Below are 25826 nucleotides of genomic sequence, written 5' to 3'. Positions count from 1 at the left end.
CGTAGGAGTCCAGAACCTTTCACCATCGTGCTTTTTTTAGCAGCCCCCCACCCCCCCATCCCTCCTCCTGGCCCTCTCCCTCCCCCCACGGTTCTCCTCAGAGCATCTTTAATAAGATACATGCTCCTGGGCTCAGACGCTCACTCACACCAAACTCTCCCTGGCGCTCCCCCAACGACGCACTGTTTGCTGTCCTAGCTAGCCCGCCGCGAGCTTCATGGGTTGAACCGACTAAAGTGGCAAACTCTCCTCTCCTCTCCTCTACTATACACCATCAACACCCCCCCCACCACCACCACCACCACCACCACCACCACCACCACCCCCACCACCACCACCACTGTTATGGCTTGTGCCCTGGGCATGTTTGGACTTGCAGTCGCAGCATCATCCTTCTCTGCTGAAGGGAGTCGCGGCAGCCAATAGAGAGAGAGAGAGAGAGAGGGAGAGAGAGAGAGAGAGAGAGAGGAGAGAGAGAGAGAGAGAGAGAGAGAGAGAGAGAGAGAGAGAGAGACCCAGGGGAGCAGTAGCAGACAGAGGGAATCAGCAGGGAGGCGCAGCAGCAGCGTTATCCACCTGTCACAGAGTGGAAGGGGGCCCCCCGCCTGATCTGTCTGCCTGCAGGGGGGACCCCGCGTGACCGGGCAGCAGGGACTATGCAGCTGGGACTGGTGGCGATGGCGATGGTCTTCCTCGGCTCCATGGGTCACAGCGACGGCTTCAAGCTATCCAAGGGACGGAGGCAGAGACGGAGTGAGTTCCCCAAATCTCCAGATTCTGTCCTCTCCTTATCTCCCTCTCTTTCTCTCTCTCTTTCTCTCTCCATCTCTTATTCTCCAGTGTTTACATACTGTGGTCTGTTGCCACCACTTGATACACTGGTGCTTTTTGTATAAACATTTTACGGCCGCAGTAAAGATTACATGTTGTTCATTTTTTCATCCTCTTTTTATGGTGATGCCTCTCCTGATTTATGTTGAGGTATTAAATATGTTTATAGTTAGGTTTTAGACAGATTCACCCTCTGCACAGTGGAGCTTCATCACCTCAGCTCTTGCCTAGGCGCTAGCAGAATGAGTATCTGACGCTATTCAGCTCTTGGTTGGACCACGTTCCTGCGACTGGGGTGAATCTCAGTGCAAGTGTTATTGCTGGTTTTAAGACAATGCATTCTCCATAAGAAGAGCTTTCAGGGGATGCCGGCCTTGAACCCTACCTCAGCAGTCAGGAGAGGTCAGGATTTCAAGTAAACCCAGCTTGGTTTTAGCGATATATGTTTGTCTCAGGGCTACAAAACAAATTGGAAATGCAGTAGGCACCTCAGATTTCTGTAAACGTCTTGTTTGGGTTATAGCATAGCATCCCCTCTCCCTTTTCATATTTATATTTCTACATTATGATGTCTTGCCATGGTTTCTAAACATTTTTTAAATGTTGTCATGATTTTGTCAAGGTTCTTTACATTTAGGGCAGTAGTGCTTAGGTTGTGTGGAATATGTTGGAGCGCCATCTAGAGAGGCTGAGGCACATTGTGAGATTGACCGACAGCTTGGGTCTTTTACCTTATGGAGCAAGTTTCTGCAGTTAATTTACCTTATGGTCCAATTAACCCTCTATGGTCCTATGGTCTTATTTAGGGGTGTATGTGTTTTTCAATATTGATTACGTATTCGTTGTCTTGTGGGTTCCAGAAATGAGACGCTCAAGCTCTGCAATGAATGAATGAAGCTGCTGATATACAGTAGATGTGGATAGAAAGTTGATAGATATATCAAAGATTTGATAGATGATATACAGCAGAGGATAGATGAATATACTATAATATGTTCATCTTATCATCCCTGTATTTCACCCTCTACCATATTAATAGATTAATAGATGTGTTGTTCCTGCTTTAAGGGCTTCATATCTCTGCATGCTCTCTGCAACAATATCAAACACATCTCACAACCAGAGGAGAGAGAAACTCGTATTGCCACAAAACTCACGTTCCAACAGATGAACCTTCTATCAGTTAGGGTCAGAAACTGTCATTACATGACATTCCCAGTTGAGTCCCCCCCCCCCCCCCCCCAACAAACACAAACACCTTGTCACCTGTGGTTAAATATTACACTGTCTGATTATTACTCTTATCATTATTAGCAGTGATAAGGACCTGGCTGTAACAGCTATTATTTCGCTGCATCCCATAATGTCAAGTTACCATGACTCAGGCATGTTGTAATCGATTCGCAGGAGAACATTTTTTAATGCTTTTACCATCCGACTTATCTCCGGGAGACAGGCCGGCAGATTGATTGCCATGAGAGTGTGTATATATTTAGAGCTGATACCACATAGGACTGTAAATCAACTCTGATGACCGCAGTTTCGGCACCAAGCGTCCCCTAGAAACAGGATGTGCACTTTGACACACTTTTCCAAGCAATAATTTAAATCACTCGTCTGTACACAGTATATAAAGTATGATCATGGGCTTACATGGGGGATGAGAGCAAATGTGGATGTGGTGCCTTTCCAGTTTTGTGGGTCACTGAGTTCTGTTCAGTTCTGTGGGCTGATACTTTAGTGGAGGCTGTGTTCTGCTCTGTACAGAAGCGTAAGGAGAGGGTTTGTGCACATTTTCCCTTTGGCTGTGCTCTTTGGTGACTGGCTAGATCCCAATGCCCAAGTCACTGTTCGTTGACCCCAGGGGGGGTCCCTGTGTGATGTCAGTGCCTGATTTGGAAGCTGCCATCGCGGGCTGTCAGTCCCAAACACCCGGGCTTCTCCAACGAAAATCTGTTTAGGATCTCCGGCGAGCAGTTTCAAGTAAACAGTGAGAAACTGTTCAAACAAATATGTTTGGCATGGCCTCTGGTTAGATTAGCTGCAAACATTAACCCCTGCTAGTTAGGAGATAAACCGCTGCCAGGTTTATGACTATGTGCTGAAAAACATAAAAAAAAGTCCAGTGTTTTTCTCACAGATCCTGCAGAATCTGAATCTGACAGCTGCTCTTTATTTTCTCAATAAACTTTGATATCACGCTGAAGATGTGTTCTATTTGTGTTGACAGTACCCCATGTTTGTTTTTAATGTCTCTCTCTCTCTCTTTCTCATTTTCCTATCTTTCCACAGTTAGCACTGAGGGGCCGCCATCTTGCTCCAGTGGCTGTGAGCGATGCTCTGAATACAACGGCTGTCTCAAATGTAGGCCCAAACTCTTCATCCTCCTGGAGCGCAATGATATCCGCCAGATAGGGGTGTGCCTCGCCTCCTGCCCCGTGGGCTATTTTGGCATGCGAAACCCGGATACCAACAGATGCACCCGTGAGTTTGGATTCTCTTCTTCTTTTTTTTTTAACACAATGGATGTCAATACTATGTTGTATGGGTGTACAGGTGACCACTTGGAGAGTAGCCTATTAAGCTGCCAAACTATGTGATGAAGGAGTTGTTTTCTGTCTCTACCACATGGCCAGTGGCACCGTGGTGACATAAAACACCCAAATAAAGACTAGCAAATGGAACAGGTCATGCTGGAAATAAGACTTTTATTATTATATTGCAGGAATATTGTAGTCACGTTGCAGCTACGCTCAGACAGCTTGAGAGTGGTGGGGTGGAAGAGGGATGGAATACAGTACATTTATAGAACTGTATTGAGAAAATCCTCCATTTTGGATCTGGTGGCACACAGACCCAGCTCGTGGTCTGTTTTCTCTTACTTGTGGGCGGAAAACCGGATTGAAAGAAAATCCAAACAAAAACATTTTCTAATTCACTGTTGTTTGTCTGTTTTTGCAAGGATGTCTATGTTTTTTTTTATTTGGCTGGCAAGCACAGGATTCATGCTAGTTCACAGTCCATGTTCATTTTCATTTTGCCCTCTATTTCAGACAAAATCGACTGTTTTCTGAATAGAACAGAGTTATTCAGTTTGTGTGAATTGAGGATAGATCATCTACTAGACCCTATGGTCTATTTATGTGTTCATCCAATGGTAAATGATATCAATCATCCATTTTTGAGGCAAGTGCGTAATTCGATAAGCAATTAGAGATTGCAACAGCTTGTAGTCATTATAATTTGTTACAGGAAGAATAAGGCAGTCTGTTTTTTTTATGGAAGTTATTTTGTTTGATACCCTGTTGCAACATCACATAATACCCCACAGATGTTTCTGTTATGTTTTTCTCTACCACAAACCTCATAACAGGTAAACCCATAGCATAACACAACTGTTGAACCTAATGTAGAATGGTTGAGGAAATTGCTTCTCAGTTTTCCCTATTACCAGTCACAAGATACTGTTTGTTTTTTAACAGGAGCACACATGGAGCCCAGGTTGATTTGCAAGGAGTCTCCTCTCACACGGCAGAACCACTTGACAACAGCGTTGCCCTCCTGTTTAACCCTGTATTTTACAGCCCTTATATTGAGATGAAGATTAGATACCATTCAGATTTACACAGCTCCTCCCGGAATAGCAATAACTGTCCAAATGCCTTAGGATACCTTATTGTAAATCAGCAGATGTTCTGGGCTGTTTTGTGTGATAACGTTTTATTCCAATGACTGGAGCAGATACAGAGCCTTATTCAACAGAAAAAGCAATCAGCCATTACTCACATAAAGTCAGTGACATTACTCATTGCACAGTAGTTTTTGTTTAAACATTAAATCACATTATAGAATATGATCAACTGACCATAGGGTCCTTCATCGTTTAATCTGCAACATTCTGACCCTAGTCTGCCTGACAGGAACTTAGGCCCCATATAGTGTTTATGTTTGAATATCCTGGGTAAATGTTTTATGTTAGCATAAACTTAAACCCATGAGGCTGCCTGCTATGTGCTCAGGAAGAAAGTACTGGGAGAACAGTTTAATTTGGATCACAACTAATGTTCTGGCTCACCAGAATCCCCACATGTTTGTCCATCAACTGATCCAGTGTCACTTGAAATTAATTGGATACTGTACCCTGAAAGTTTGCAGTGCATGCTGGTTTTTCTCCTCAACATCCTGTTTAAGCCCCTCTGTGGCTACCCTGCTGTTATTATCCAATCAGCTGCTAGCATTTGAGTCCTCTCCAAATCCTCAATATGTCTTGTTAGCAACATTTGTCTTACATTAAAGCTGCGTTTGTAAATGGTTGAGCTACATTTTTTGCTCCAAACATTACTCACGTCACATTTAGCTGTCAAGAGCTTAAAGTAATAATTGAGAGCAGAGGTTAGAACATTAAAACCCCAGTGAGGATACGCTGGAGCTCATTCCCTGATCCTGGCAAGAGGCCAGCAGGCTAGACATGCTTTAGTTGTGCATGTGAAAGGTAACTACCGGTATATCGCATTTTGTGACTGGATATTCCCACCCTAAGACTGAAGAGTATGATTGAATATTTGTACTTTTGCTCATTGCCTCTGTTTCTACTCTTTGATAGAGAAATGTTATTTCAGAATTATATAATGATAATCATGGAAAAGGGGTGTTTAGGGATGAGAATGAGGTCTTTTGGCAGTCCTTTAAAGGTGTCTGTTTTTCATTCTCCCTCACCCATAATTACCCCCAATTTAAAGTAGGTGTTTGTTTGACTGGGAACGCTGAGATTTTAATGAGGCGGAGGTGCGTGGAGACCTCTTGAAATCCGTTGACGTACTGAACTCTTGCCCTGGGCTCGTTCACACCAGCTTTCCAAAGACATATGGGGCTGGAATGCATATGCTTTTAAGAGATGATGTTGGTGGTGAAAATCCTAGAATAGTCTCTCCCATTGTTTTATGACTGATAAATCTCTCAGAGGCAATAGAACTCAAGCAGCGTTCTTGTCCTCCCTGAGGTAATCAATCCCTTAGTGCCGTAAATGTAAGAAAGAATAGCACACTTTAGAACGGAGTACTTAAGAACGTACCTTTAGAAAGAGTACTTTAGTTAGTGTGTCTGTATTGTAAACCACATTTTAAAATACGATATCAATACATTAGAATGTCTACAAAAGCTTGCAGCTAGGAAAATGAAGAATGACGTGTTATAGATAATGCACACTGCACTGTACATGTCTTCCAATGAACTGCAGTTGATGAGCATCAGCATGAATGTGAGCACAGACTGAACTGAACCTGTGCTTTAGTTTTCCCCATTCTTTAACTAATGTTTGTTTATGTTTCCCCTCTTCCTTTCAGAATGTAAAATAGAGAATTGTGAGGCGTGTTTCAATCGAAATTTTTGCACAAAATGTAAGGAGGGCTTATATTCACACAGAGGGCGATGTTACGTCAGCTGCCCTGAAGGCCTCAGCACCACCAATGGGACCATGGAATGTGTAGGTGAGTGACCTCTCACCTCTTACCCCTCACCACTCACTTTTGGCCCCGGCCACAACTTCACTCACGACTGACCATGAAGTTCATAATGAACTAGAACTATAGAATGAGCTGTGTGGGCTAAACCTCTCAAATTCAATGAACTTGTGAGGATACTAGTTGTCTCTGTCACAAGATTTTAAATATATCTCAGGTGTAGGCCTCATATTTTACCCATAACATGCATGATATTTTCACCTTTACCCATCTGATATGATAAACTAAATACACTTCAACCATCAGCGGCCAAGTATGTTCTGCCTGTCTGAATAATACTGCCTGAAATGAAAAAGTTCAACACTTCAACACCATGTGTTCTATTGTGTTTTTCCCCTCTGTTTCTTTCTCTTCTTTTGTACTGTTTCTCAATCAGTGGAGAGCTGAACTTTGGAGGGAGGCCCGCTGGATGATAAGGCTTTTATAGATTACTCTAAGAAATATTTCTGTCATAAGTAAGCAAACACAGCGCTAATAGTATTACTCTGGGAGACTGCTCTGGCTCAAGCCTCTTGGCTCCTGAGAGCAGAGGGGAGCCTCAACCCCCAGGGTGACATTTTGGCATTGCCCCTGCTCCCTTACCTTCACCAAACGGCCATTCCAGCACCTCTTATCATGTATTTTCTAATTTTCCAGTCATTGTTTTTGGCAGTATCAAGTTCGCTTCCAACTCCCCATCCTTTCTCAAAAAAGTCCAAATATTTTCCCCCCAAAAAAGAACAGTTGAAATTCTCCTCAGGATTGGAAACAGCTCTTGACAGATGGAGTCATGACTTAAGCTCAACAGCATGTCGCTGGACTAACACAGTTGAGCGCTCCAGATAAACTGTACTGAAAACAGGCTTTGAGCCTGAGAAGCTGAGAAAAAAATGAGTGATGTCTGATTTGTGGGAGATTAGTTTTTACTGCATTTCTCTCTTACTGCCACATAAGACAATGTTGAAAACTAAAGCAATAAATCCAGCAGATTTTACAGTACCAAGGGTTTGTTGCTTGTGGGTTAAAGTAAGTGGCTTGTTTGTGCATTTAAGTGACAGTCTTTCATCTCTGTCCCCTGTCTTGTATCCCAAATGTAGAGTGTGAGCTGGGTGAATGGAGCCCATGGGGTCCTTGTATGAAGAAGAACAAAACGTGTGGCTTCAAGAAAGGCTCACAGACCAGGGTGCGAGAACCCGTCCAGCCCCCCAGCCCTGACACCTTCTCTGTCTCGGTGGCCTCGCGACCATGCACTTCACAGACGGAGAAACAGAACTGCACAGTTCAGAAGACCTCCTGTGGGAAAGGAGGTAAGACTTGACAACATCCTTAACAGTTGAAAATGAGAAAAGAGAAAAAGAGATGATAAAAAGAAAGAGGGTAATACATACAATAACAGGAAACTCAATAAGAGGCTGAACGATTAGAAAGGGATAACTGCCTCACTCTCTGATCACGAAACATAACAGCACTGCCAATGTGATTAGCTGATGCTACACTTACTAGAGAAGGGACAAACTCTCCGCTCTATAGAAGACTTTTCTAGTCAACATTATGAATGATTAACCATAAGCTATGACTCAACACCACCAGAACCCTACACGACTTCGACACAACTCAATCCGTGATGATTGGGTATGGTTTGTTTGACTCACAGAAGGACACTGAGTCTACGGCTGCAAGCCATATAAACAAACGCTCAGGGACCCAAGCAAGCCGAGTGGATGGGAGTGTGCCATGTACTGCGATATTGGAACCTAGATCAGAGTTGGGGGGACTGTTTGTTTTGAAGCTCGCTGAGGCGTGAGGTTTACATGGCTCTGACATGTTTGCTCTAAGTCTTCTTATCAGTCATACAGCTTGTTTTAGAGCTGGCGTGTGTTCTAAAGCTGAATTCTGCCCGGTAACATCACCATTGATAATGGCGTGTTCCCGCTCAGACCAGCTAATTAGCTGCATTGCAATGTTCTTTGGCCCACGCCCCGCGCTGAACACTTTTGTAGCCGAAGCAGATTAATCTGGCCTGTTATTGGGAGAGTTTATTTGAGAAGCCGAGAATCCAAAGATCTCCGCTGTGATCAGTTTGTTTGAATTATTTCAGATATTTTATGAAGAAGAAATAAAAAAGACCAGGTAAAACTTAATTGACCAGAATGTTGGGATACTTAGGTAGACCCAATAAAGAGCAGAGAAGGTTTGACTCTAACTCTGTGGTTTGATTTTAGAGGGGTAGTTTTGTACATTGTGAATCACAGATTTTTATCCATGCTTATATTTAATTGTCTTATTAATACATGTCATGAACCAAAGTTGGAAGCTCCTACTTATTTACAAGAACTTAGTGTGCAGTAAACAAGCAATAGTCCAAAACGTTATGGGAGGATGGCACGCTTAAGGGGTTTCAACCCTGCTGCATTATTGAGTAACATCTTAGCAAATGTCAGTTTAACCCATTGTTCTATTGTTTGTATTTATAATGGGGCACTATGTAACAGATCACACACCTGAAATCAAACACACACACACACACACAGACACACACAGACACACACACACACACACACACACACACACACAGACACACACACACACACACACACCACACACACACACACACACACACACAGAGGTTGTGTGTCAAATGACACCCTACTCCCTGTGCGCTATGAGGAATAGGGTCTTTTGAGATTTGTCCAGAAGCATTCTGTATCTCTAGAGGGAAGAAGGCTAAAGGAGTGTGTGGCCTGCTTGTAATTCTTCAGGGAAGCGGGCTCCACGCTGGACAGGGAATGACAGCTCTGTTGGAGAAATGAGAGGCAAATTTACATTGCGTGACGCCTGTATCCTGGAAAGAATTTCCACCACGGATTCAAAAGAATAATTAACGGTGAAATATTATAAACTGCCCCATAAAAGTGCTATGCCGCCTGCCAATTTTCTAAACGTAGAGCTGTTGTGTTGGGAAGAGAAAGGGAAGAGGGGAGGCCATCTTAGAACGACAGTGTACGACATGTGAGAAGTCACCTGACTCTTGCCGAGGGAAATTGAGACATATATCGCCTCATGGGTTGTGAAATATATCACAGTCTGACTTTGACAAATGTTAGCTGTTAGCTTCTTCTTGTTTTCTGAGGGAGTAGGCCTTTAAGCCATTTTGGAAATAAATATTGCTCTCCCGCCAAAGTGCGTAATAACTAATGTTCTTCTCATGTGAATGAACTCATAGGTGATGGGTATTATGATCCTTTTTTTTCATGCGCGTAAACGTGCCATGTGCTTAATTAACGAGGCTGCAAATACATCTGCAAGAGTTGGCCGACAGGGCAGCTGTAAAAAACACAGGGGGCAGTTCTTGTATAACACTAGTGATTTACTGGTCTGCAGATCTCACGCTTTGTGTTGATCTGGCCACGCTCTCTCTTTTTCCTTCCTGTAGCTTTATAAATGAGTTCGCACGAAAACCGATTTTGCTAAATGTGTGATTGCCTTTGTTAGGCAACAGTGTTTAGTTTGGATGAAGTGGAGCTGCAATCATGACTGTCATAAATTGATGGAGTCCCCCATTTACTCTATTAGTGGTTCTTCAGAGGGCTTAAAGTCCTTACACAGTGAGCACATCAGCTTAGGTCCTGCCATGCTCACAGTGTGTGGAAGGGCCCTTAAGTCCACAGGTTCTCAATAAACACCAGTATAAACAGAAGAAAATTATTCTTCAAATGTCATCCATTCTTTTCATTAGTGGGAGAAATACAGTAACTCTCAAAGGTGTTTATTTATTCAAGGTAACTCATGCATACAAAGCATGTTTTGCACCCATCAGGTCTATCAATGTGATTCTGTCCAAAGTCAGGAGCCAATTGGCCAATTGGTCCCAACAGTGACGGATGCTTTAATGAGTTTGGCCCTTGTGTCTTTCGAAAAGTAACTTCATCTACTCCCCATTAGTGAGCTACTGTATTGGGTCTGCCTTCTGTTTTCCACTGAGCCGAGGAAAAGCAACTGCACCTGCAATCCTGCCAGGTCCTCGTTAAGTAAATTATAGGAATGCTAATTGAAACTCATTTTGTTTCAGGGCCTCTCTTTATCAAAATATGAACGCCAAGTCAAATATGTTTGATATAGTACTGCCAAACTAGGATTTTCATTGGTTTACCAAAATACATTGTTGTTTTTGCTGGTCCAGAAGCAAACTTAAAGGGATAGTTCACCCAAATTTAAAAATTCACATATTTGGTTCCTTACCCTGAAAGGAGTCTATGGACAAGGACAGACTTCAGTCCACACTTTTGTTCTGTTTATCTGGGCATTGTCACTAACCGCTAACTGTTAGTATTTTCAACAAAACAAACAATTGAAGTCAATGCACCCTAAATTAGCATATTTGACATGCTATGTCCAAATCATCCTAAATTCATAGAAAAGACTCTATGAAGAGTAAAGAGGATTTAAATTACTAGAAAAGAGGATTTAAATTACTGACATTATTCAGGCATGACATTTCAAACATGTTCATTTAGGGTTCATTGACTCAAATATGTGATTTCGTAATGTGGTACAGTAATGAACTATCCCTTAACAAACAAATGGCTTTCTAAACAACCCTAATTAAAGGCATTTGATCGGGAAATAGTCACAAGAGGCACAACACCAGACAAACAAGTGGGGATCATAAGCCCTCTATTGTCGACTGCACAGCAAACGCTCTCCAGCTCCTTAGTGAATGTTGACTCTGTTTCCAGGGAACGCTGAGACTCTCAACACAAAGTTCATAGCAAACATCCTTCAGCAGAACTGCCCAGTTTCCCCCCGTCGTGGAGGTGCTCATCAGCACTGCATAAACAGTCATCGTCTGACACCTGACACAAACACCCATTTCCATACCAACCACCCCTCACATTTATACAGGCCATCAGTGGAGGTCCAACATGTTTATCTCATTGGGCTAGTGGTTTGGTGCAATTTATATCAAAGAGAACAATGTCAATAGAATGTCAATGGGTGCTCATACTGTATGTTCCACAATCTATGTATGCAGTACACTACAGGACATTCGGCACCCTTGTACTGCATCACTTCAACACTGTCGATTCGTCTGTGTTATCCTCTCCTGAACAGTTTTTCCATCCAGAATGCCTGGAAAGCGCCACGAATGGATGTCTTGTATTTAGAGAGCAATTATGCACTTAAAATGTGTGACAGGTTGGAGTCCAGATACAAGAGCAGCAAAGGGAGTGAAAGGGAGTGAGAAAAAAAGAGGGGCTCGTTGAAAGAGGAGGTCCACCTCAACAGATTCCAAATGTTTACATGGATTATTATGTTCCATCAGCCGTTGTCTCTGTGAGTGTTAAGACGTGTCCAGCTCGGGGCTGCGCTCCTCACAAAGGCTTGAATTTTATTTTCCGGCCCGTAGTTATGGTGCGCCGAGCGCTGCTGTGTGTTGCCTGTCAGCGCTGTGCAGCCCTGCGTTGCGTCATGATGGCATTTATGAATGGTTCTGGATCCTGTGCTGCATGTCTGAAGCTTAGCGACGATTAGCCTGTATTAAAAGGGCCTGCTAGGAGCAGCGATTCCACACAATGCCCTTATCTTCCACTCTCATGCCACTGAGACATTTTGTAAGTCTCAACTCCTAAAGTCAAGCTCCTAAGATAATATCCTCATTATAGCTGTAATATACTGTGCTTAACGTGTACCAAAACCAGCTTTATAAAAGATTGAACCAGACGTCCTGTAGTTTCCTGGGTTATGTAACTTCTGACGATGTTCTCATGGGTATGAATCTGTTTTATTTTTTTCTATTCAGGCAAAAAGAAGGGGCGAGACAAAGACAAAGAGAACAACAGAGGCCGCGGCCGTGAGGTCAAAGAAGGTGGCAAAGAAGGCAGCAAAGAAGGTGGCAGAGGAGGGGGCGGAAAGAAGAGGAAGGCCCAAACCCGGACCACCACCGCCCCCAGCCTCACGCCCAGCACTGTCACCTAGCTCCCTTCATTGTGGACTGGGTGGAGGGACACAAGAGGTCCAGACACAAAGCCACCTGCATTGACCATTAAGAGAGGATGAGACAAAGACATGACAAAGTCAAACTGATGAAGAAAAGGATTAATGCTGCTACGCATTTTAGAAGATGCCCTAAGAGAACTGGAGGATTGCTGCAATAAACGAGGAACAGACATTTCGTACATTTCGTCTGAGGTACTATGAGAGACTTGTGGAGGGTTGTTCCACTGTGAGCCTTCAGTGCAGGACATTGTGAATCACGTCGCAGAATATTGTGGTCAAAATGTTTCATTTAACCCTTTCTAAGTTTATCGTAGACTAACTAAGGACTCCAGTGGCTGAACTGTGCAAGACACTGAATAGGTGAATTTTGAGCTGGAGGCCTCACTTTGATCAAGGATGTACAATCCTTTAGAATCCCTGATGTTTTTAAATCTCAATTTTAATCACTATCTCTTTTTCATTGTCGGCCTGCTTCAAGTTTGTGACAGGTTCTGTATCAAGCAGTTTGTTTCAAGGAGACGTTATAAGTGGTGTAGAGAAAATGAACAGTATTAAGATTCTTTATATTTTATTTTATGATGAAACAAAAGAAAGGCACTGGAATTTGTGGTTTGTAGGGGGAAAAACTTATTTTGAAGAGATATTTTGGTTTGTAGAGCACCCATTATAAAACAAACCAAAAGCAATGCAGCGGAAGCTGAGACAGAGCTAAGTTCAAATCCTGATCTGATGCTATTTTAAGTTTACCCATTTTAAAGCCTTCCGGTAGTTAAGTTTATCTCAAATAAAACAGTTTTGGTTAAAAGAAGACTATCTTCTGCACAGAAAGTTAAGAATGAAAAAACAGGTGTGGGTGTGTGTTTGAGTGTTTGTGTATGTGTGTGCGTGTGCCTGTATGTTTACAAATGTCTGCAATGTCTTGCAAAGTAGTGATCACTCTTATGACTGTATGTATATTTGTGTGGCTGTGTCTGTATATTGTATGTCTTTCTACATGGAAGCTCAATGTTTGTGCGTGTATGTTTATATCCGTCTGGTAGAGTGGGAAATTGTATAGTGGCAACAACAGAAACCATTGTAGAGGCACAGTTATATATCAAAAGCATCCATATGGAATAATAATAAGGCTCTGGTTATATGTAAACCATCTACAGCTGCTCAGTAATTATGTATGTTTGCAACAGGGTCCGAAATATTGCACAGCCTCAGTGTCCTGCACAACTTTATCAGTGAATAGGATCATTGCGTTATACATCTACTAGATCTAAATTCTGGCTCATGGGGTTGAAGATACCACATTGCAACTCTGTTTTTGTACCATTTGACACTAATCTTTGAGCAATCATTGTCACATGTTTTTGTTTAGGTTTCCCTGGGTCTATTTGCTTTACACAAAATATTAGCTTCATGAGAAGGTATACGTAACATATGCATTCATATTTTGGATTGTGATACTGAAAATGTCAGCGTCAGTTTGTCATTAATCATAACGATTACTAGTATCATTATGATATATCTTATTACTTCTGTGAAAGCCTAAATAAAATTCAGATGCAGTAAACATTCATTACATATTTCAGTTATTACATATTTCTGTTTGTCTACTGTGTGATGAAATGGTTATTGTTTTGGAAATGTCCAAATCTTCTCTACCTTTTGATATTTTCTTTCTCTCGCAATGCTCTTTACGTGTCATACACGTGTCATAAAAGTGACTTACATTGCAGTGAATACATACATTTCAGTATATATGGTCCCAGCAGGAATCAAACCCACAACCTAAGCATTGTTAGTGCCATGCTCTACCAACTGAGCCACAGAGGACCACATCTTTGACACATACAGTATACGACTGCTTCTCACAGGCTCATGGGATTTACATTGACATCATACTCTGATGTTTAAGATCACAAAATCACGCTCATTCATTCACAACTTGTGTTTTCCAGCTGCAGATATGAAGAAGTGCCCAGAATTGTATGTAAAGTCTGCATAAACTCAACCGCAATGCATAGTATTGTATTACAATTAAATGATTCGGACAACAAAGTCTGGCATAGTTCTCTTCGTGAATCTCTTGAAGCACGATAGTTTGTCCATCATTGACCCACTTTATGACGACTCAGGGTGTATAATGACAGTCTACAGTAGGCTGTGTTGGTGTTATATTCAGAGCTGTGTCTATTGTAATAATAATGGCCATATGGAGGCAATCCTCTATACCTATAACACCATCTCTGCATCAAAGCATGGGGACAAACGCTTGGAATGTTAGGGTAGGTTGGCTCATCCAGGTGATGTTATTTAGGGGAAACAGTGTGGGCTTCCGCGGCTGTCAGTCTGAGCGTTGGGAGGCCATCTTGGGAGGTGGTATGGCTCATCCGGTGTAACTGGGGTGGCGGTATCGAGCGCTGGCCAAACGTTGGCGCCTGGGTAGCGTGCCGTAAAAGCAGAGACAGAAATAAAAACTAATGATGTGTCATAGCCAGGGGGGGGGTCTACCAGGGTATTCGCCCCTACAACAAAAACAGCAGTTTCTCATTACCAAAGAGGAGGGCAGGGGAACGGTAGAGCGTAGACCGTAAATTACACTTTCATCCCTCTTCCTGACCATAAATTCTTACCCCGGCTCCATGGGATGGAGCTCTCCCTCACATTCACGCTCCCACTCTTTTTCCTCTCTCCCTCAACCTCTTTCCAGGGGGGAAATTGATGGTGAGTCGTCAGAGTATAAGGTTGCCCTTGTTTTGCCAGGATCATAAACACTTGATGATCTCATTATTTTTACTTGGCTTTTCGGACAGATCTCTACGAGACAAACACCTCCACCATGGGCAAGCAGCTCTCAGTCATGCCGACGTCTGTGTCTGTACACTAACCCCTGCGTGCACCGGTCTTCCCTACGAGGCCCTGCTCAGAGCTTCCGTGATCAACCGACCCCCTTCAAATCACCAGGATGTGCATCCTCTCTCAGTTCTCTTTTCTCACAGCTCACTGGACAATCAGGCCTCTGGTTGGTTCCAACAGAGACTGAACCAGAGACAGCTGGGCTTTACGGACTCGACGCTTTCTCCCTTCATCACATCATCTTCACCGCCACCAGTGGGGGTGAAAGGGGGGTTGGGGGCACATGAGGCTACTGGAGTCTTAAGCTCGTCACACTGCACTCCCAACAGCGCACATTAGTGTTTACGCTGTTATTACCCATTACCAATGTCAGTCCTCCATTCAAAGCCTTTGCAAATCCAGCGGGGGTGGCTTCCAGCTCTCCTTAGATGAACCCACCGAGACTTCCCCCCAGAGACAGCACTGATCCATGGTTTCCATCTCTGGAGCACAGCAGTATGTTTCATGGCTTTAGATCTGAGAGATGGGCCTCGTCTAGGGGCCAAAGGGAATGTTCAAAGGGAGGCTTCTATTACTACAAGAGATATGGTGGAAATCCACAACTTGTGGAGACAAACAATATCATACAGAAAGACACGAAGAACTTGGCCTTCATTGTTGATGAGTCACGTAAAATGGTTTCAAACTGGAAACCAAACTTCTTGATGGTACCCATATTGCTTTACATGTACTGCCCCCCTTTGGGAAGAGAGGGTAAGTGTTGCATCAACACAGTGCATTGATCAATGCTTTTTCATGTATGTATTTTGCATGTAAGAAACCCTAAGACATAATGATCAAGGATATCTCCTATAAGTATGAACTATCAGTAGGCTAATTCAAAAACAATTACAAGAAAACACGACTGTATCACGCTCAGCACTGAGGGCCGAGTCTAGGTAACTCTGTATTAAGAAAATTACCCAGGCACATAGCACCCTCTGGAGGTTACCAACAGCACTACCTAATTCTTTAATATTGTTTTATTACAAACAGATTTACCAAGTCATGGTCATGTCTTACTGTGTGTCTGTGCATGTATGCTTATGCTCAATATCCTTGTAGTGTGGCTATTGATGAAAGCAAGACAAAGCAATTAAGATATAGGCCTCGGTAAACAGCATATTATTTCATTCATTAGTTGAAATTAATTCTGTCTTGACTGAAACTGTGTAATTTCCAAAGAAATGGTTAACGTTTTTTCAGTTAATGAGAAAATAAATGTTTGGTATGGTCACAATCCTTGCGAAAAAATATCTAAGGGGCGTTGTTGGGGGAATGTATACAACAGGCAGTCACGCAAGCTGGCTCCCCGGTTTGTGGGTCCCTTCCCTGTGTCCAAGGTGATTGATCCTGTGGCAGTGCGACTGCGGCTTCCCAGATCCCTGAGGGTTCACCCCACCTTCCATGTGGTCAGGGTCAAGCCGGTGAAGGAGAGTCCCCTGGTTCCCACCTGCAGGCCCCCACCCACCCCCTGGTTCATCGATGGAGGGCCGATGTACATGGTTAAACGGGTCCTGGCTGTTCATCGTCAGGGGCATGGCCGGCAGTACCTGGTGGACTGGGAGGGGTACGGGCCTGAGGAGGAGTCATCCAGGAGTTTCACCGAGCCCATCCTGACCTGCCTAGGATGTCAGGTGCCATCGCTGGGGGGGTTATTGTCACATCTCGTCCTGTTTCTTAGTTTATGTTTAGTTTCAGTTTTAGTTTTAGTTTTCTGTTTATGTTTAGTTCATGTTATTCATTTTTTGTTTCCTGTTTTTGTGCTCCTCATCATCACCACCTGCCCTTGTGTGTTTCCCGCCTCTGTGATTGAGCTTGACCTGCTCCTCATCATCCTTCCCTGTGTATTTAGTCTGTGTGCTCCCCTGTGTCTGTGCCAGTTCGTCATTGTAGCTTTGTGTCTTTACGTCCCAGCGTTCTACTTGTGTTGACTTTGCCTTTTTACCCACTCCTTATTGGATATATAGTTCTTCTCTTTGAACTGAATACCTGTGTACCGAACCCTGCCTTGCCTTCCCTTTATTGAAGTATATGCCTTTCACCTGACTGACTACCTGTGAACTGTACCCTTGTGAAAGTAAAGACTACATTTTTGATTCAAGATTTTTGACTGAGTTGTGTGTTTGGGTCCTTGTCTGACTTACTCCAGGCGTGATAGTAACACAGATATATTTCATTGGGTCAATGTAGACCTATACATGTAACTTTTGTACATCTGGATGTTTCTCAAATAATTTGTTGACAGAATTAAAATACCAAAAAATATATGTTGGCTTTCAAGGTGATTTATTTTCTGGAATTGTAGCTCATGTAATTGGATCCTGCTGATATGCAGTACTTGAGAAATATGTTCCTGGCTGAGTATGTAACCACAAGAGAGCGCCACATCCTATGAAATCATTATAATAAACTGCCACACGGTGGCTTTTCCAATGCTGAATAAGTTAAATCACGCAGGTATAGAAACATTTGTTTTACTGCATATCATATTTGGATGTTGATAAAATGTATCATTCACATTTTATGTTTCACAAACAGATAAGATGTTTAGCAAGTCAAGTGAATAATGCATGCTCATGCCAACAACCTGGCCATACTCTCTAGGCCTACTAAGATTGCCTTATTCAAAGCTTGAAATAAAACCGACATGTTCATGACCCCTTTTGGATACACATACTCTCTTGTCCATATTTCCACCCACAGTGCTTTTTTATAATGTAATGTAGAAAAACGGTATGTTTCTTTGTGGTTTAGACCACTCACACAAGACGGTAAACATAACAGCAGGAGAAGATTAAGTACCATTTGGATGTATTGTATTCTCTCTATTTGTGGAGAGGCTGTTTCTTTTGCCAACAACTTGTTTGGCAACAAGACCACCCTGAGGCCTGGTCATAATTGAGGATGACCCCTCTCCAGATCACATGGCAATATGGATCATTCTCTGTGTGAGTGTTTTGGAGAGTGAGCGTTTTATGTCAGTATATCATGCTTGAATGAGGGCATCTTGTATGTGTTAAATAGATTATATGCCTATCTGGTTGTTCTTTATACTAATCCTGCTAAAAATGTAGAATCCCGAGTAAAAATGAAAATGGACATCAAAAGCATACAAAAACCCTCACCTGGGATGTCATCATTTGTATCAAACAGGGGGAGACCTCTGTGACTCTACTAGGATCAATGTACTGTCATGTCAAGACAATGGGACAGCCATATAGTCTATTTGAAGCTGTATGTAAAAGTGATATACGCACCAACTTCATACTCCCTCCCCAAAACACCTTAGTTTGTTGATGCTGGAGGACACAATAAACATGTTCATAGTCTTGTGGCTCTTGATTTGATTCATGTATTACTCAGGGGAAAACCTAATGCTGCAGAATGCGTCAGAACCTTATGGGTTAATTTTGGTCATCAAAAGTATTTTTAAGCTAAGTTTAACAAGGTAAGGCGCATAATTAGATAGAAGCTGTTGTAAACTCTCACTTATTGGTCATTTACTTGGAAACCCATGCATACCATTAAGTCTGCTTAATGTATGGGAAGAAGAAATGCCCCTTTGAAATCCAGTGACATTGGACAGCAACAGAGAAATGCTCACACCCTTTTAATGTTCCAATGCCTTCACCCACAAGCCTCTTCTGTGAGTCACTGATTCTGGAATCCGAAGATTTCTAATTGTTCTATTTCTTTCTCATACAGTATGCTTCACATTTGCAGTGTTCCGGAATGATTGGGCTTATTTATTGAACACTGTCCTTTTTTCTTCAAAGCAAGTTCCCAGATGTTATCAGATACTGTGTAGGTTACCGCTGCAGACCTTTTCCAGTTGTTTGCTGCTACTGACATAGTTGATCAACATGATAGCATCAGGAACCTTAAATAACCTGTTACAAGCGAATCCGAATCCTCACTTTTAATATTATTTTGTAAATCAGGTCCCAATATTGTGTAAATGATGGATGTGTGCTAAGATTCAGGTTATGCCTGCAGATCTGAAGTTCAGATTCAGCCCTAAGTCTCCCAGTGTAACTGATAGGAGAGCGTGATAGGAGAGTCATAGTTACCAGTCAGACTGTAGTCATCCCCAGACACAGAGGGGTTGTCTGGAGGTTTGGCAGGACCCATAGCTGCCTTTGGAAAAACAATCCCTTGTCTCCCAGCTGAGAGGGCTCATTACAGGACAGTATGGGAGCTTCCCACTCCAACCCCAAAGATCCGCAAGGAAGCTCAACTCCTTGACCTCAGACGGGAGTGAATGGAGAGGACGAGAGCCAGGCCAAGCCACAGACACAGATTCCAAACCTCTGCCATCAAACATCAGGCCTGGGAGTGTCAGTTTGGGATGCAGGCGCATGTGTTTTCTCCATACAGCTTCGCACACTGTACACTTACCTCCCCCGGAAACCTCTCTGGTACAGTACGCACTGTATGTGATTGGAATCAGGTCTCCACAGTATGCTAGTGTGTTTTTACAAATGATAGCTAGATGAAATAATTACAGGTATCCCGGTCAACTGTCATCGACTTCAAAATCAGTCAGTGGTACTGCATTCACACAGATCTGGACAGATATTGCACAGTCTCACTCGACACACAGCAGCCTGATGATTGTTTTTCTTCCAGTCAGTGAGTGCACAGAAGCTGCATTTCTATGCATTTATTTGTTAGCAAACGTGCTGTTACTGGTCAGTGTGGCATGAGGAGTTACAGAGGGAGGACCTATCTTCTGACACCCTGGGGTCAGCCCACGTCTGCTAAGGTTTCATGCTGCAGACATTACTGTGGTGGACTCTAAGCCGTAGCACTATGTCAAGTGGACACCCGGGCTAAACCAAGCCCTGACACAGGCCAGAGGAGAGCCTCTTTGGGATTATGAGTAAACCCTTGGAATGCATAGCCTGGTTTTAAAACCGTTCAACTCCCAGATCATGTCTGTCTGGTGCCACGTTCCACTGAGATAATACTTAAAGGTCATCTTTTTATGCCATTTCACTGTTCCCCACCCCAAAACTCTGGTTACAACACAGCGCTGTCTTTTGTCTCCCAGTAAGCTTATATCATAATCATGTATTGTATAGAGGGGGACAAACGTATAATTATTCCTTTTCCACTCGATGGACCGAATTCCAAAGTTACTGGTTATCGCCTCCAACTTTCACTCATGCACTACTGTACCTCCAACTCACTAAACTCTCTCTCTCTCTCTCTCCCTCTCTCCCTCCCTCCCTCCCTCCCTTTCTCAGTATTTGATTGGAGCTCAGTGGGTGGATCTGGGTGACCACTGCTCACTAAAGGGACAGGAGACAGACAGGAGGCTAGACAAGCCCAGGGACTCCCATAAGCCAACCTCCCTGTCTCCACAGCCCTGATTAATTCTTTATTGTCCTCAGTGGAACAGTGGCTTGGCTGAACACCACACTACCCAGTGGTAATCTCTGTACCATCGCTCACAGTGATGATTTAACATCTGTTGAATACGTCCAATGTTGAAGGAGAGAACGTGACTTCTGATTGGTCATACATCACCCCCTGACAGTGGAGTGTCACTGCTGAAAACTTGGCTGCACACTCATGTACTTTCAGTCACACTTACAGTCTTTGTGGTCTGACCAGCATTCAGTTTGAGACAAGGGAAGGGATTATGGTAGTCTTGGGTTGATGGCACTCCATAGGCTTATCATTTTAAATGGAGTCAGCATGATGACGAATGAATCATAATCAAACTTCGTAAGGCCTGTAATTCCAAATTGTTTAAGCATTCATATTTACATGTGTTATGTGCAATTTACATATGCATTCACTTCCTCATACCCATCCCATTTGTTGTGATGGCTGTGTTTGGGTGTGGAATGACAGTCGTCCTCAGCACAGCCATGGACATTGTCCGCCTGCTCCACACATGTGTCAGATGGAGTCATCATAGCACATGTTAAGCCCCGCCCCTTGTCTCAGCGTCCATAGTCATGGCTGTCATACTTTATTGCCTCAGTTTTGATGGTTTGTTTGAGGACCCAGACGCGTACTGTAACACCATCTCGCTGACTAATCCTTGCTTGTCTAGACGTCGCACAGGGCATGGTGAGGACTACAGTCCCTAAGAAGTACAATAAAGCAGTTTGAGGACAGATCGCGTGTCTTAGATTACGTCATTATTGGTCACTGCAGCACGAAAGGAGAAAATGGGGGTCTTGTTTTTGGTTCCTCTGAACTTCATGTGTAGGAGAGACCGGGGACAAATGTAACAGGGGTAAATTGTAACACTCTGCTTTTCTCCAATCAAAACCTCTCTTGCTCTCTCCTGTCCTGTGCTTTCACCTGCCTACAAATAGCGCAACTTTGTATCAACTAGGTCACACTACAGATGCTTAGGCCTACCATCACCAACCAATGAGGTCTCACTAGAGTCTCCACACATTTCCCTGCCAGTGATTATATGGCCTACTGTGTATTAGCCTATATTTCAGGGGTTTGAAAGCATATTTCTGATGTTTCGGTGAACTATTTCAGCATATAGACTATATGCTTGCTTCTCTCCTCAGATGTAGTAGTCTACCCGCAGAATTTGTTTAGGGAGATATCATGAAACGAAGGGCAAGTGAAGGCAGTGCCATGAGAGGCCAGTGGAAGTGCGTGTGCAAACAGGGGCACTGGGAATAGGAGGACCGAGGGGGAGAGAAACCCTCAAGGGTCACAAAACCTGATTGAATCTATGAAATGATTAATATGCTCTTACGATACTAAATCATTTCATTTTTCCAGCTTTTTTAATTTATTTTTTTTAAATCAAAGATCCATGCACTCCATATGTAGTTGAGAGTGCACCAGAATGCACAGGGGCAAATGAAACATCAGACTTTTTGCATTAATCAATACTGTGGTCCAAACGTCTTTATAGACCTAGAAATTGTATGAATGATCAGTAGACAGATCTACATTTCTAATATGGCCTCTGAGTAATAGAGCTAAATGCAAAACATTCAACATTCGCCCCATGTCTCCCCTAATTCAGAGAAATGTGACTTATTCTGAGTATCTGAAAAGATTTAATACACTCTCTAATGTTGTTTACTTTCTTGTTAGGTAGGGAATTCCTTCATTTAGAGGCAGTTAGAGCTAACAGTGGCAGCAGACAGCAAGCACTGAAAAAATGTTCTTTGATTCGTATCTTGGCGCCCCGGTGGTGGAACGAGCTTCCCACTGCTGTTAGGAGTGCAGAGTCACTACCTATCTTCTGCCATAGACTGACCCATCTCTTCAGGCTGCATCTTGACTGTCCCTCCTAAAGACCTCTTCACCCCCCACTACCCCTCTGTACAGTTCCTCTACTGTTAATAATAAAAACATAAAAAAAAAAAGAAAAAAAAAAGCATTGTGACTGCCAATGGCACCTGGTCCTAGCACAGATTTGTTTTCTTATGATGGCTGATGTATAGATGATTCACTTACTTTAGACAAATTTAGACAAATGTACTTGTTGTAAGTCGCTTTGGATAAAAGCGTCTACTAAATGTCAAAAATTTAAACCATTTTTTAAATGATTCCAAACAATTCCTCAATCATCCTTCATTTTGGTTTATCCGTTCTGTAACTAATGGCATTAGTAGCTATTGTGCCTAGTGCCTTTGACCACAGCGCAGTGGCATTCAAACCACGATGAAGAACACTCTCTGTTATTGCTTAAATGGCTAATATCATTACCGTAACAGCCACTTAAAGGATGAGACATCAGGTTTTGATGGAATCAAGTACCAGCCAAGGCCAGGCCTCGAGAGTATTTAATTGAAGTCACTAGTATGTAATTGAAGTCACAGTGACTTCTTTCCACGAAACCTCTTGTGTAAACAAGGTAACAGCTCTCCAGATGAAACCACCTCATTCAATTTGGCATGTTGGACAACAGCTCTCGGAAGCCCAATTCCAACTAGAATATGAAAAGCCAGCTTGTTCACGAGCAAGAGCTATAATTCTCAAGTGTTATTCTTGGGCATGTATGCTAGTATCAAATTAATCTAATATACTGTTACTGCATGAGGACAACTGGCATTGAGTTAACAAGGTGGTATATCCCGCTAATCCAATTCAGAGAGCATGTGAAAATAGCTTCATTCAATTTCATTACATACCACGACTCCGAAGAAATACCTTACATCTCTATGAGATGATGTTCACTGATGAATTATTATCACACGATCATAACCCATGTTTGGGATCTACTTGGCCTCTCTGTAATAATTGGAGAATTCTCTTGGAAAATGAGCACATACATGAGAATTGGGGCAGACATGTGGAACCAATATGGAGTCTGTGATCATCATCACCACCCCTCACTGCTGGCTTGATCCCCTACTTCCTGTAAAGCTTCGGGATCAGAGCTGGAGTTAGTGTGGTTCTATACCAGCCCTCCTTCCCCTCCTGCCATTTTTATGGACTTCATAAGCAGTTATACCCTTTTATCGAAGGGGCAATAATGTTACGCCACGTGCTGGAAGTGCGATGAGTACGATTATTAGTGGGATGAATTGCACATGTGTGCTAGAGGAGTGCGCTGAACAGTAGACAGTAGATAATATGCCACAGTCTAGCCACAGTGTTTTTAAGATCATTCAGTATACACATGATTTAGCGACTGCATTGAAGAGTACACTGCACTTTTCTGCTTTTTTGCACTTCTGGTTAGACGCTAACTGCATTTCGTTGTCTCTGTACTTGTACTCTGCACAATGACAATAACGTTTAATCTAATCTAATCTAATCTAATTTAGAGACTGAATTGAAGAGTACATAGTTTAAAACCTTGATTATAATGGACACCACAAGACATTGCCACGTACAGAGCCTAATGACATATTTTTGGGTCAGGATCTTTTCAAAGGTACTGTACTCTACTGTATCTAGGGGTGGGAGGGTGCTGTACTGTGACTCAGAGAATTTCCGTCATTCCTTTCTCCCACATCTGTACCAATTAGAGATTAGAAAGAAAACACAACTTGGCAGGCAGAGAAATGAGTGAGAAACTGAAGCAATGTCCTGACTGCTTTTGTTATTCTTGCTAACCTCACAGCCTAAATATGCATAAATAACTGTTTCCTTTTCATTCAATGTTGTCATGTTAGTTTAGCGCTGGTCTAACTGTGTGTGTGTAAAGTCAGATAGCTAACGTCTTTTCTCAGAGGCGGAAGACCTCTGGTTATCATGGATCAGTGTGAGAACTCTCACTCATGGATCAGTGTGAGTTGTTGATGCCACTGGCGAATGGATAGACTTAAGCAGCTAAACCGAACGTGTCACTCCAGCATGGTGCCAAGTGAAGGCCCATACTTTCTCAGGCCAGAGTCGTTTTCCCAGGCATTTTTGCTGGGCAAGGTTGATTCAGCTTGGCAGAGAGAGAAGGATCGGGTACAAATTCAAGGAAAGAGCAAGCAGGGGATGCATTTTTGCGCTCTTCCTGTTGTGGTAGGAACCTTGAGAGAGTGTGGGATATTATTCTCCCATCTGCCAGTTGTGACGGCATCCAGTGGCATCCATTGTGCCTCCATTTCTGGGTCCATCCCAATGTTTCTGTAGAAATGTCGATCCACTTCATGTAATCTGTGTGGAGTGGTCTAATGAAGAATGGCAATTGTCGCCTGGGCATCGAATGTTGAACTTAATCTTTTTAAAGACGCCAAACCTGAATTGTTTCATGATGTGTCCTGCTGTGAACCATGTGAAAACATCTGTAGACAATATTAGGACGTATTATGGTTGATTGTAAGCATAGAAAGATGTTAAAGGATAATACTGTCTACTGACGTTGTTGTGGCCGTCATTCTCTCATGATTCACTTAAAGATTGTGATGATGTCGCAATTTCTTACTTAAGCGTCAGGTCACTGAGGGATAACTTGTAATAACTTTTTCTGTAATGGTAAACACAAATTGATTCTCTAATAGCACTTGCGACATGGAATTTGTACGTTGTTTATGTTTGCCAAAGACGCATTGCTGAATACAGAAACAGACAACGTAAAATCCTGAGCCTATAAGTCAGAAGAACATAAACATCATCATGTGAGAAGCCTATATAATAGCAACACATTTGATACAAAAATAACAAACCCAATTCCAATGTAAACTAGAAACAATAACTATTTCTTTTCTAAACACCACTACGTCTGGTTAAGTCTGCATAAGCTCTAGAACCTGATTTTATGGTGCTGTGGTCCTGTGTGGCTGAGTTGGCAAAGCATGGCACTAGCAACGTTTGGGCTATGGGTTTCGATTCCCGATGGGACCATATATACAAAAAAATGTATGCATTGACTGTACTAAGTTGCTTTGGATAGAAGCATCTGGTAAATGGCGCATGACCAGGGAGTCTCTGGACACCATGTCGTGTCATAGACTGCATACCTTTTACAATGCTGTCCCTCCTCTCTCCTTCACTACTTTGATGGCACAGCGTCGAGAGCCCTTTGTGTTTGTATGTACCGTATTTGAGACCATCCACTCCATACCATACCGTGCATTGTCTATAGCATATACAGGATGCCTCATGTGGCACTTGGCCAGAATCTCCACATCTCTGTCCGTGAGATGGCTTCATGTCTGGTTGGTCCGAGTCTGA

At 42.8% G+C, this 25826-nt stretch overlaps 1 protein-coding gene across 1 annotated transcript; it reads left to right on the top strand.

Annotated features, from left to right (window-relative positions):
- The first annotated feature begins 510 nt into the window (after positions 1–510).
- Positions 511–13881, top strand: rspo1 (R-spondin 1). Its single transcript, XM_083679537.1, has 5 exons — positions 511–753; positions 3124–3315; positions 6174–6317; positions 7427–7636; positions 12130–13881. Exons 1-5 carry the CDS (start codon positions 657–659, stop codon positions 12303–12305), a joined length of 819 nt encoding a protein of 272 aa, XP_083535663.1. The 5' UTR covers positions 511–656; the 3' UTR covers positions 12306–13881.
- The last annotated feature ends 11945 nt before the right edge of the window (positions 13882–25826 follow it).

Source organism: Argentina silus (assembly GCF_951799395.1).
Source record: "Argentina silus genome assembly, chromosome: 10".
Classification (NCBI taxonomy): Eukaryota; Metazoa; Chordata; class Actinopteri; order Argentiniformes; family Argentinidae; genus Argentina; species Argentina silus.
The sequence above is the reverse complement of the archived record's forward strand: the minus strand, read 5'-3'. Positions and strand labels throughout refer to the sequence as shown.